Consider the following 12193-nt stretch of genomic DNA (forward strand, 5'->3'; position numbering starts at 1 on the left):
AGCTACTCAGAAATGTTTCAAGTGAGTGACAATCCCGTAGATGTTTATTAAGTCAGGCTTTTGGAAGATGCTTGACTAAGATTTACAAGACAGCATTCCGCGTTGCTCCGAGCCAATCCTTACCCAGGGCAGAACACTGTCCCAGGCAGACATTGCTCAGGCCCACTTTTATAAGAAAGACACTGAGTTGTTTTTCAATCATGTCCAACTCTCCGTGACCCCTTTTGAAGTTTTCTTGCCAAAGATACTGGAGTGTTTCGCCATCTCCTCCTCCAGCTCATTTTTACAGATGAGGAAACTGGGGCAAAGAGGGTTAAGTGACTTGCTTAGCGTCACACAGCTAGGAAGTGTCTGACACCAGATTTGAACTCACAAAGATGAGTCTAGTCTTCCTGACTCCAAGCCCAATGCTCCATGCACTATGGTACCACCTAGCAGCCATTGAGAGTGAAGACTAAAACTTAATCGTCCATCCAAGGACTTGGTCCATGGAATTTATGACTATGGAACTCGGTCTATGGAACTTCTCATAAGACTCAAGCAGAAACCGGGCTCTCTGCCAAGGGGGCTGAGAGGCAGATGCTCTCAGAACACATAACAGATTCTCGCCTTGCGCTCCTATTTAGGTTGCTGACATTTAAAGCCCTGGCTCAGTTGTGCATCCTGGGCTGCACCTGGTGTCTGGGCATTCTGCAGATTGGCCCAGCTGCTAGGATCATGGCTTATCTCTTCACTGTCATCAACAGCCTGCAGGGAGTCTTCATTTTCCTGGTGTACTGTCTTTTCAATCATCAGGTGAGTTCCCTTTCCACTTCTCCTTTTCCTCTACCTCATTGCCCACAGTGAACTGACCCAGAGACTCCTTTGGCTTTCCAGGTTCAGGAACAGTACAAACGATGGTTCATGACAGTCAGGGAAACAAAATCTGCGTTCGAGTCGCTCACGCTCTCAAGCAAGGTTGTCTCTGGCTCCACCCAGACCCACACAGTAAGAAAATCCCCTGCCCTTCTAATACCTGCTCATCATGATGCCTTTGCTACTTAATCCTCTGCGTTCTCTATCTGCTCATAGGCCACTCCAGGGTCAGGATCACTGGGCCATTGGCTGGCTTGACCCTGGTATGGGCTTTGTTAATAGCTCCATATTTCCTAAAGGGCATTATGTTCTGTTAAGGCAGCATTTTCTCTGTTCCTTGCCTCTGCTCTACTGAGTGGAGATTAAAAAAAGACAGCTTTGGGGCAGGCACCACCATCCCTGGAATCCAGGGTTACATCTCTATGCCTAATAATAATAATGAATAGGGGCAGCTAGGTGGTGCAATGGATAGAGTACTGGCCCTGGAATCAGGAGCCTCAGACACTGAACACTTACTAGCTGTGTGACCCTAAGCAAGTCACTTAACACCAATTGATTTGCAAAAATAATAATAATGACTAGAATTTATATCACACTTTAAGGTTCACATAGTACTTTGTGAACCTTATTATCTCCATTGTAGGGTGGCACAGTGGATAGAGCCCCAGGCTTGGAGTTAGGAAGACTCATCTTTGTGAGTTCAAATCTAGCCTCAGACACTAGCTGTATTACCCTGGGCAAGTCACTTAATCCCAATTGCCTTGTAATGATGATGATGACGATGATGATGATGCTAATGGCTAGCATTTGGGTCACACTTTAAGATTTACATCGCACTTTGCCTTGGTAGGTAAGTGCTATTATCTCCATCGTAGGGAGCGCCAAGATGGAGTCAGGAAGACTCATCTTCATGAGTTCAAATCTGGCCTCAGACACTAGCTGTGCTTCTCTGGGCAAGTCACTTAACCCTGTTTGCCTCAGTTTCCTCATCTATAAAATGAGCTGGAGAAGGAAATGGCAAACCACTCCACAACCTTTGCCAAGAAAACCCCAAATGGGATCAGGGAGAGTCAGACACAACTGAACAACAGATGAGAAACTACTGCAGACAGAGATTAAGCACCTTGCCCAGGATCACACAGTAAATATCTGAGGCTGGATTTGAATTCAGGTTTTTCTTACCAGTGCTCCATCAACAATGCCATCTAACTATCTCTTATTTTAGACATTCTCCTTCTATCAAACCAGGGCTAGACAAGAGGATTCCTGACACTCTTCCATCCACGTGTCATTTCACCCATGCTTATAGTCTGACTAGCTGAAAACAGAGAACTAGTCGTTCTCTCAGCTTTAGGCTCTTCTCCCTACACCTGTGTGTACATCGCTCCATCTCTGTTTTTTGTTTATCTCTTCCAGGAGAACTAGAAAGAAAGCATCAAAAATGAAAAATTCCACAGTCCCTGTGGGCAGGGAAAACCTGCTCGTTGATCTAGAACTCCTGGACTGCCATCAGCCTGGCTTCAGGAAGAAGTGGGGTGAGGAAGAGTAAGGAATAGTCTAGTCAATTTAAGGAAAAGACAATGCCCTTTCGTGCCTTTTTTCAAATTGAAGGTTCTGCAGAGAACTCACCAGCGAGAGAAGGGCAGAGAGCGGAGGCAGCCAAGTCAAAAGGATCATACTCATATCTCGCCAGCCTCAACCCTGACTCAACACTGTGGTCCTTCTGGGTGATCTCTTATCTCCGGATTTTTATGACCCTGCTCTTTCTTAATTCTCCTATTTTTCCAACTGTGTCTTCTCAATCTCATCAGTTGGATCTGCATGTCACAGGAACTGATTGGAAGTGTATTTCTCTGCTTCTTCTCTTCCATCTTTTGGAGCGATTTCATGCTTTCCTTCGGTCGCTTCTCCAACCCAACTGAGCTCCAGTTCCAAAGCTTTGTCCTTAGCTTCATCACTTACTACATAGATTATTTTTGCAACTTCTTCAATAACATCACAAGTCATTTCCTTCATCCGGAGTTTCCCCATCTCCGTTCTTGCTGCTTGCCTGGTTTTACCAATGGCACATTCCCAATAACCGTATGAGACACCCAATGGGTCGATCAATTAAAGGAAAAGATAAATGAGTTACAGGAGGAAATGGATGGTAAAAGCACACACAGTTCTTGGTTACCATAAGTAAAAAATGCCACAGACCTCCCCCTCCCCCTCTGCAGCTCTACACAGCTGCATGGCCTTGCACAGCCCAAGTGGCTTCAGTGCCTAATTAGATAAACTTCTTTTCTGATAAACTTTCTCTCTTCTTTAAGTATCAGACCCCGGTCTCACAGGCAGACAAAACACCAACATTGCTGATTTTATAATTTATTAATAGTGAAACAAGCAATACAGAGAGATATAGTAAAATATTCCAACAATGAATCAGCTATGGGAAAAAATCACAACCGGAGTTACTTGGATCTACTGAATGCAACTGATGACTCTTCTACAGACGCTGGAAGGACAGACTTACTATTCAACATTCAACACTCTCAGGACCACAGTCGTGGTCTTCCAAGAATTCTCCTCCAGACTCCTTCTCTATGAATGTCTCCTCTGCAGAATAAGTCACACGTAATTCAAATCATCTGTCACTCCTTTCACAGACTCTAAGGATGACAGTTAATTTCTTCTGCTTCTGTCTCACAAACAGAATGGTGGTTAACTTTCCATGGAATGGAATGACATTTATAGTGTCTTAGTCTCAGTCTATTTCAAGAATTTCAGTTAAAAATCCTTTAGTGACCACAGCACAATAAAAATTCTAATCAATAAGGGACCTTTGACAGATTAAAACAAAAATGGAGGCTAAATAATATGATCCTAAAAAAAATATGTGAGTCAAAGAACAAGCCACAGAAATAATAGATAATTTTATCAAATAAAATTTCAACAATGAGAGAACACCAAAACTTTCGGGATCCAGTCAAAGTATTCATTAGAGGAAAATATATCTCTCTGATTACTTCCATCAATAAAAGAGAAAAGCAATAGAGCAAACTAGAAAGGCAACAAATTTTTGAAAATCCAATCAAACAAAAATGGAAATTCTAAAAATCAAAGGAGATAAAATTGAAAATCCATTGAATTGATAAAGAAAACAGATACAGTTTGTTGAAAAAAACTAACAAAATAGACTATTAGCTAAATCAATAAAGACAAGAGGAAAACCAAATTATCATTAAAAATGAAAAAGAATACATAACAGATGAAGAGGGAAAGAACTGAGTAGGCAGAATTTACTTTGCCCAAGTATATGCCAATAAAACTGAGAATTTAAATGAAATGGATGAATGTTTACAAAATACAAAAGGATAAGATTAACAAAACAAGAAATAAAGAAGAAAAACAACCCATTCTCAGATAAAGAAATTGAATAAGTCATAAATGAACCCCTAAAGGGAAAAAAACAAGGCCTAGATGGACTTACAAGTTGTCTATCAAAATGTTTGAAGAAAGATTAAGTTCAATGTCATATAAATTGTTTGCACAGAGAAAGGGAGGGGAGAGAGATGAGGGGGAAGAGAGAGAGGAAGAGAGATGGGGAGGGGTGGGAGAAAGGATTCTACCAAATTCCTTATAATGAGAAAAATTTGGTTCTAATATCTAAATCCTAAAGAAAGAAGAGAAAGAAAATGATAAGCAGGTCTCTAATGAGTATTGAAACAAAAATATTAAATAAAATAATAGCAAAGAGTCAACAGTAACATATTAAAAAAACTATACACCATTGTCAGGTTGGGTTTATACCAGAAATCCAAGTTTGGTTCAATATTACAAAAACCACAAACATAGTAGACTATGTTAAAAATAAAAATAGTAAAAACACATGATTTCAATAGTTGAAAAGAGAAGCTTGGAAAGATCTACATGAACTGGTGCAGAGTGAAGTAAGCAGAGCCAAGGAAACAACAGACACAACTACAACGCAAACAGAAAGACAACCACAAAATAATCAAAAGTGAATATTACAATATTGCAGAGAACAAGCACGATTCCAAAGAAGAGATCTGAGAAGATGTTGAAATCTTTGTGTTTCTCTCCCCACTCCTTTGAACATCTGGGAGGTCCATGGGTGTGGCACATTGCCCATATTTCAGACTTTTTCTGCCTATCAGTTTTGTTGATTTTTCTCTTCTCTTTAAAATATATTATTTGTTATATGGCATGGTTCTCTGGGACAGGGGAATGGGGAGAGATACTGGGAGAAATTTTGACAACGTGAAAAAGAGATATCAATTTTTTACACACGTGTATATCTGTATGAAAAAGCTTTAGAGAAATACAGTGCAAATTTACACTAAATAATAAAAAAGCATAGGAATATATAAAATAGTGTCTTTGCAACCAAGAGGTAGTGTCATATAATGCTAGAGGACTTTCCAGTATCAAGGGTAATAGATCTGACAGCTCCACTTATTTGCTTAATTAAGCTTATGCTTACCCTTTATGTCTAAATCATGGACCCATTTTGACCTTATCTTGGAATACAGTATAAGATGTTGGTCTATGCCTACTTTCTGCTGAACTGCCTTTTAAGTTTTCCCAGAAATTTTTGCTAAATAAAGAGATTTTTGCCCCCAAAGCTTGGACCTTTGGGTTTATCGAACGCTAGAATACTATGGTCATTTACTACTGTGTATTGTGTAATCTAAACTATTCCACTGATCCACTGCTCTGTTTCTTGGCCAGTACCAGACTGTTTTGATGATTACCACTTTGTAATATAGTTTGAAATCTGGTACTACTAGGTCACCTTCCTTCACATTTTTTTTCATTGATTCTATTGATATTCTTAACCAGGCCTGCACAACTTGCAGCCTGCTGGCAGCTTAGGGCCCTCTGGCCACTTGCTGCATGCCGAAGGAGTTCCTCTACACACAAAGGATGTTTTCCTTTACATTTTTTGCTGGCCACCTGAAATCCTTTGGCATGTGGCAAAGTTTTGCAGGCTGTTCTTAACCTTTTGTTCTTCTAGATGAATTTTGTTATTATTTTTTTCTAGATCTCTAATTCTTTGGTAGTTTGATTGGTATGGCACTGAATAAGTAAATTAATTTAGGTAGCATTGCAGAAAGAAAAAGAAATCTAGCCAGTAAACCCCAAGTTAAGTGGGTAGCTTCTGGCCATCAAAATTTACCTTCCTTTGGAGAGGAGAAGGAGAAAGAGAGGGAGAGGGAGAGGATAAGCTGAGTTACACAACTAGCAACTAACTGGGTCCCCATCCAGGCAGGTCTGTGTACTCACAGGGTGTGTTTGTCACTTCTTAAAGAGGCCTATTCACTGAATGGGTGTTAACTCACCCTAAGTGAGTACATTAAAAGGCCTTAGCCTAAAAGGGCCAGGGTCTCCTATTGCATCCTGGGTCATCTCCACTCATCCTGATGAATATCAGGTCACTGGATCCAGATGGCTCCGGAGGAGAAAAGTGAGGCTGGTGACCTTGCACAGCCCTTCCTCACTCAAATCAAAGTCATGTCATCATTTCCCTGATGTCATGGTCCTCTTTGAAAATGAAGGACAAATACACAACATTTATTACTATGCTTTCTAGTGTTTCTAGTCTAGGAATGGGTGTTGTATTTTATTAAAAACTTTCCCACATCTATTGAGATTCAAAACTAATTAATTAACTAATTAGAGAGATGTTGAAATTTTAGTAATTCATGAGGAAATGTAAGAATATACATCTTGATTGCCTTCAAACCCAGTTTGTGTTCAATAAGGTACCAAATCAAGTAGTAGATTAGGGTTCAGAGATTTTGTCCCTGAGAGCCCCTAAAAAGGTGTGGCTTTCACCTTGCAACACAAATTTATACTCTCATCCATGGAACTGCAAAGAACATGGCTGTATGTAAGGATGCCATCCTTAAGCACTGCTGGTCAGGTGGGGCAAGGTTCATCCTTAACACTGCTATATTATTCATTTATTGTTGGGGAAGATAGGGGAATATTGGAACACTAATGCATTATTGGTGGAGTTGTGAACTGATCCAACCATTCTGGAAAGTGTGGAACTATGTCCAAAGTGTCATAAAACTGTGCATACCCTTTGATACAAAAATAGCACTACTAGGTCTGTATCCAAAAGTGATCATAAAATAGGGGAAAGGACCCACATGTAGAAAAATATTTATAGTAGCTTTTTTTGAGGTGGCCAAGAACTAGAAATTGTAGGAATGCCCATCAACTAGGGGATGGCTGAATACGGTTGTGGCATATGAATGTAATGGAATACTATTGTTCTATAAGAAATGACAGGAGGCAGCTAGGTGGCGCAGTGAGTAGAGCACCGGCCCTGGAGTCAGGAGGATCTGGTGGCCTCAGACACTTGACATGTACTAGCTGTGTGACCTTGGGCAAGTCACTTAACCCCAATTGCCCTGCCAAAGACCAAAAAAAAAAAAATGACAAGCAGATGGATTTCAGAAAAACCTGGAAAGACTTATTGATGCTGAGTGAAGTGAGCAGAACCAGGAAAACATTGTACACAGTAACAGCAACATCACGCAATAATCAACTATGACTGAATTAGCTCTTCTCCGCAACCTGTGATCTAAGACAGTTCCAAAAGACTCATGATGGAAAATGCTATCCACATCGAGAAAAAAAAAAACTATGGCGTCTGAATGCAGATTGAAGCAGACTATTTTCACTTTTTTTGGTTTTTGTTTTTTCTTTCTCATGGTTTTTCCCTTTTGTTCTGATTCTTCTTTCACAACATGACTAATGTGGAAATCAGTTGAACGTGATTGTACATGTATAACCTATATCAGATTACTTACTGCCTTGGGGAGGTGGGAGGGAAAAGAGAGAGGGAGAAAAATTTGGAACTCAAAATCTGACAAAAATGAATGTTGAAAACTACCTTTACATGCAATTGGAAAAATAAAATACTATTATAAAATATAATGTAATCACGATGACTTCTTAACTCTGCTATACAACAGATGAAACATGTACAACGGGTTTTTCAAAATTTTCTTCTTTTCTTTCCTTATGCTTCCTCCACCCCTTTATTTTTATTTAACACCCCCCTCCCCATTGCACCCGAGGCTACTACCACCTCCCTGGATCATTCCAATCAAGAAATTTTTTAAATACATTATTCATTTATTCCTATCTCTCATGTTATATCCATAAACCTTGATTAGAATATTTCTTTGTATACACATTATGTATAGGAGCATGTATATATACATATACATGTATCTATATGCATATATTTACATGTTTATGTATATATCTGTGTGCATATATGTACACATACATACTACAAGGCAATTATTAGAGAGAAAACCCTAGCATCTGGGGAGATCAGAAAAGGCCTCCTGCAGAATGCAGAAACTGAGCTCAGTTTTAAATGAAATATAGGATTCTAAAGTCACAGGAGGACTGGGCTCTCAAGTGTAAGGGGCTTGGGGGCAGGGCAGTTGCCAATGATAGCCCAGTCTTCCTGTGATGCTAAGAAATAGAGATGAATTGAGAGTCCATTCCAGGTCTGGAGAGCAATTCAACCAGTGAAGAGGCATGCAGATAGGAGATGGAATGGAGTGTGTGAGAAGCCTCAAGAAGGTTGATTTGCTTCTTTTACTGTAGAAAAAGACTCCTTCCCAGAGTTCTGGGGGTTTCAAGCCAGGTTTTCATCAAAATTCTATACAGATGACTTTTTTCATTGGTCAATGGGTTGCCTCCTCTTGCTCACTTAAATTAACAGTCCCACTGTCTGCTTTTTGGCAGAGAATGAGCGCCAGCAAAGGGCACGATAGTTTGAAAGTTCCCCATGCCTACCGAATACCAGATTGTGAAGGATAGGTTCATGAGGAGTTAAAATTGAAACTTAGGATTTTGTTGTTGCTTCAAGAATATCATAGATAAATTCATGGATGACAAATCCATTATGGTTTGTTAGGGTGATGTTAGTGACATTCAAGACACTTCCTTAACTTTCTGAAGTCAGCGTGATGAATTGCAGGTGTCAGACCCTGTCAGAGACAGAACACAATCACCTATAAACATTGTTCAGACCTGCTTCAACATTTCTTGCGTAAGTAAACACTAACTAAAATTGGTTTATACTTAGTATGACAAAGTAAGGATTCATACCCAAGTGTGGAACTTGCCATAAATTTCAGGTAAGATGAGATCCATTGCTAGGACTTAAAGGAGCATCTAAGAAGGATGGGCTGGTCAATCCTGTGGTTTGTTTTTTTTTTTAATTGGCCCTTAAACTTGTTCTGTTTTAATGGAGATCAACGTGGCTTAACTACAGATACACAAGGAATGACTGAAAGAAATAAAGAGGCAGCACAGGAAATACGCTAGATGCAGAGGTTCCCAAACTTATTTGGCCTACTGCCCCTTTTCGGAAAGAAAATAAAATGACTCACCACCCCCTTTGGAAATCTACTTTCTTTAACCCTTTAATGCTTTTTTGAAATTTGCATCATTTCACAAAAAAATACAATTTTTTAAAATGACACATCTTAAATTTAATAATTTATTGTAAATTTGTGAGTTTTCTCCTGCATTGAAATTTTGATGATGCAATATTGCAACATGTAACCCTATAATATTGTAAGCAAGTCATTATATGAACATATTTCTACTGAAGCATGCTGGACTTCCTGACAAGGTGCTACACATTCACCTGTCAACACTTACTTGTTAAGACTTGTCAGTGACAACTGATTGGTTATAACTTGTATTTTGTGTGTTTATTTAGAAAATAATGTAATCACAATGACTTTAACTCTTAATACAGCAGATGAAATATGTACGATGGGTTTTTCAAGATTTTCTTCTCTTCTTTTCCTAAGCTTCCTCCACCCCCTTATTTTTTATTCAATGCCCCCCCAATTGTACCCATGGCTACTATTGCCTCCCTGGATCATTCCAGCACACCTCAGGGGGTGGTATGGCCCACTTTGGGAAACTATGTGCTAGGATATCAGGGACTTCTACTAGGGCAGCCCCTAACACGATCACAATGCGGAAAGCCCACAAACATTCTTCACTGGGCCAAGACTGACACTTTCAAACTTGATACTTCCAAAGAGCAGGGAAGAGGTACAACCTGCGATAGTACTAGAGACCCTCAGCTACCTTGGTCTTTAGGTAGAAACAGGGAGTCCACTATGGCTTTGACAGGGACTGCCCCAGGAACTGATACATCAATACATCATATTTTTCCTGGGACCACCCTCGCCTCATGCGTTAGGGGAGCTCAGGGTCAGGTAACCCCAGGAGTTTTCTGTAGAACAGTGGTGTCCCACTCAGGAGAACCTGAATTAGTTTATCATCTCTGCAGTCACAGGCAGTGATATACCAATCACCAGGGAAGTGGAAGCTTTTAGCCTGGAAACCTAAAGGTATAAAAGATTCCAACTATGGTAGAGATAGAAGGAGAAAGACAGAAGGGAGGCAGTGCCAGGGACAATAGTGGTGTGGCAAAGACAGATAATTTGTCAGACAGACTTAACTAGAACTAAAATAGGGCTGAAAAAATCAGAGGGTTTTCCAGATTACAACAAGGCAAAAGCTGGCTCCACCACAACGATAAGAGGATTGAAAAGAACAGAAGCACAGTTCTACATTCGGTTTGATTCAAACACCAGGTTTGTAAAAATCAATCAGTCAACATTTATTAAACACCTATTATATGCAAAGCACCGTGCTGAGCACTGGGGATACAAAAAGAGGCAAAAGATAGTCCTGCCCTCAAGAAGCTTACCATCTAAGTGGGATAATAATAATAATATCTAGCATTTATGTAGTGCTCACTATGCGCTGCCAGGCACTGTGCTAAGCACTTTACAATTGTAACCTCATTTGATCCTCACAACAACCCTGGGTACTATTATCCTCATTTTACAGATGGAGAAACTGAGACCAACAGAGGTTAAGTGATTTGCTCAAACAGCTGGCAACTGTCCAAGGCCAGATTTAAACTCAGGTCTTCCTGAGTCACTGTATCTACTGTGCCACCTACAATCTAATAGGATACAGACCACTGGTAACATACAAGCGCACAGAAAAGATACAAGGAAATGTACTAATTTGCTTCCCCGCCACCAGGTCTAGATGTTCCTTCTGGTCCAGTAAGATGGAGCCACAGAGTCCCAGGGAACCAGCCCTACTGAGAAATACAGGCTGATCCTAAGTGACCCTCCTTGGTTAGGGTGAGCACTGTCTTATATACTGGAGGATAAAGGAAGCTGCAGACTTTTACGAATGTAACAGTCTAGAATAAGCAAACATCTTTGAATGCACCAATTACAGATATGACAAATAAGTATGAACATCAGGGCTGGTCAAATCCCTTTGGGGTCAATGGCCGCACTTCTGGCCTCCTTTGTCATAGCTGTTTCTGTTTGCATGCCTTCCTTCCTCCCGCTGAGATCAGGGGCCTCATCTGGCCATCCTTCACAACTGGGATTGCTGCCAATGGAGCCGAGATGGAAATAAACATTGTTGAACCTCTCCAGGAATATGAGAGATGTTCACCTCATGTTCTTTTTCAAGTTGTTGACAGCTAAAGGCATTCATTCCGTAGCATTTCATCCTGGGCTGCATTCTGTGCCTGGGGCAATGGTCTAGATTGAAAAAGCTTTGAGCTGGGGAGCTGAGCCTTTCTCACAGTAAGCTGTCTCTACTCTAGATACACCCCCTTCTCCTGCCAGGCACCTCTCTCTATTCTGAAATATGCCATAGCAGAAAAGGAGTTTGGAGGAGGGGCAGGTGTAGGATGATGGTTACTCCCACTTGTTCAACTATTGCCTCTCTCCAGATGATTCTCAAATGTCCATCTCTAGTCCCAACCTCTTGGTCTGAGCTCCATGCTGGCATCATGCTGCAACCTTCATGTCGCATTGGCACCTCAAACTCACCATGTCCAAAATCTAGCTCAATATCTTTCCCCTTCAACCTGATCCTCCATGTGACTTCACTGTTCCTAATTTTGGCATCACCTGTCACCTAAGTCTCCCATTTTTGAAACCTTGAGGCTATGAAATCCTCCCTTTCCCTTACCTCTCAAATGAAATTGGGTTATTAAATATCATCATTTTCATCTCTAGAGCAACTCTCATATCCATCCTCCTCATATCCATATTCTCTATTCTCATGGAGATCAACCTAATCTAAGCACGTTGTTTGTACATAGTTTTTGCATTTTGTCTCTCCAATTAGACCATGAGGTCCTTGAGAGAAGAGACTCTTGGGGAGGAGGGGGTCTTTCTTTGTATCCCCAATGCTTGGCACAGTGCCTAGCACATAGTAGGTGTTTAATAAATGC

At 40.5% G+C, this 12193-nt stretch overlaps 1 protein-coding gene across 1 annotated transcript in view; it reads left to right on the top strand.

The window, feature by feature from the left end:
• ADGRE3 (adhesion G protein-coupled receptor E3) overlaps positions 1-8712 on the top strand; it is a 58529-nt gene extending 49817 nt beyond the window's left edge. Inside the window, exons 13-15 of the mRNA XM_036740128.1 lie at positions 627-795; positions 877-987; positions 8638-8712. Coding sequence (XP_036596023.1) covers positions 627-795; positions 877-987; positions 8638-8712 — 355 coding nt within the window. The remainder of the gene's footprint in view (positions 1-626; positions 796-876; positions 988-8637) is intronic.
• The last annotated feature ends 3481 nt before the right edge of the window (positions 8713-12193 follow it).

The sequence above is a fragment of the Trichosurus vulpecula genome, chromosome 1, assembly GCF_011100635.1.
Source record: "Trichosurus vulpecula isolate mTriVul1 chromosome 1, mTriVul1.pri, whole genome shotgun sequence".
Taxonomy (NCBI): Eukaryota; Metazoa; Chordata; class Mammalia; order Diprotodontia; family Phalangeridae; genus Trichosurus; species Trichosurus vulpecula.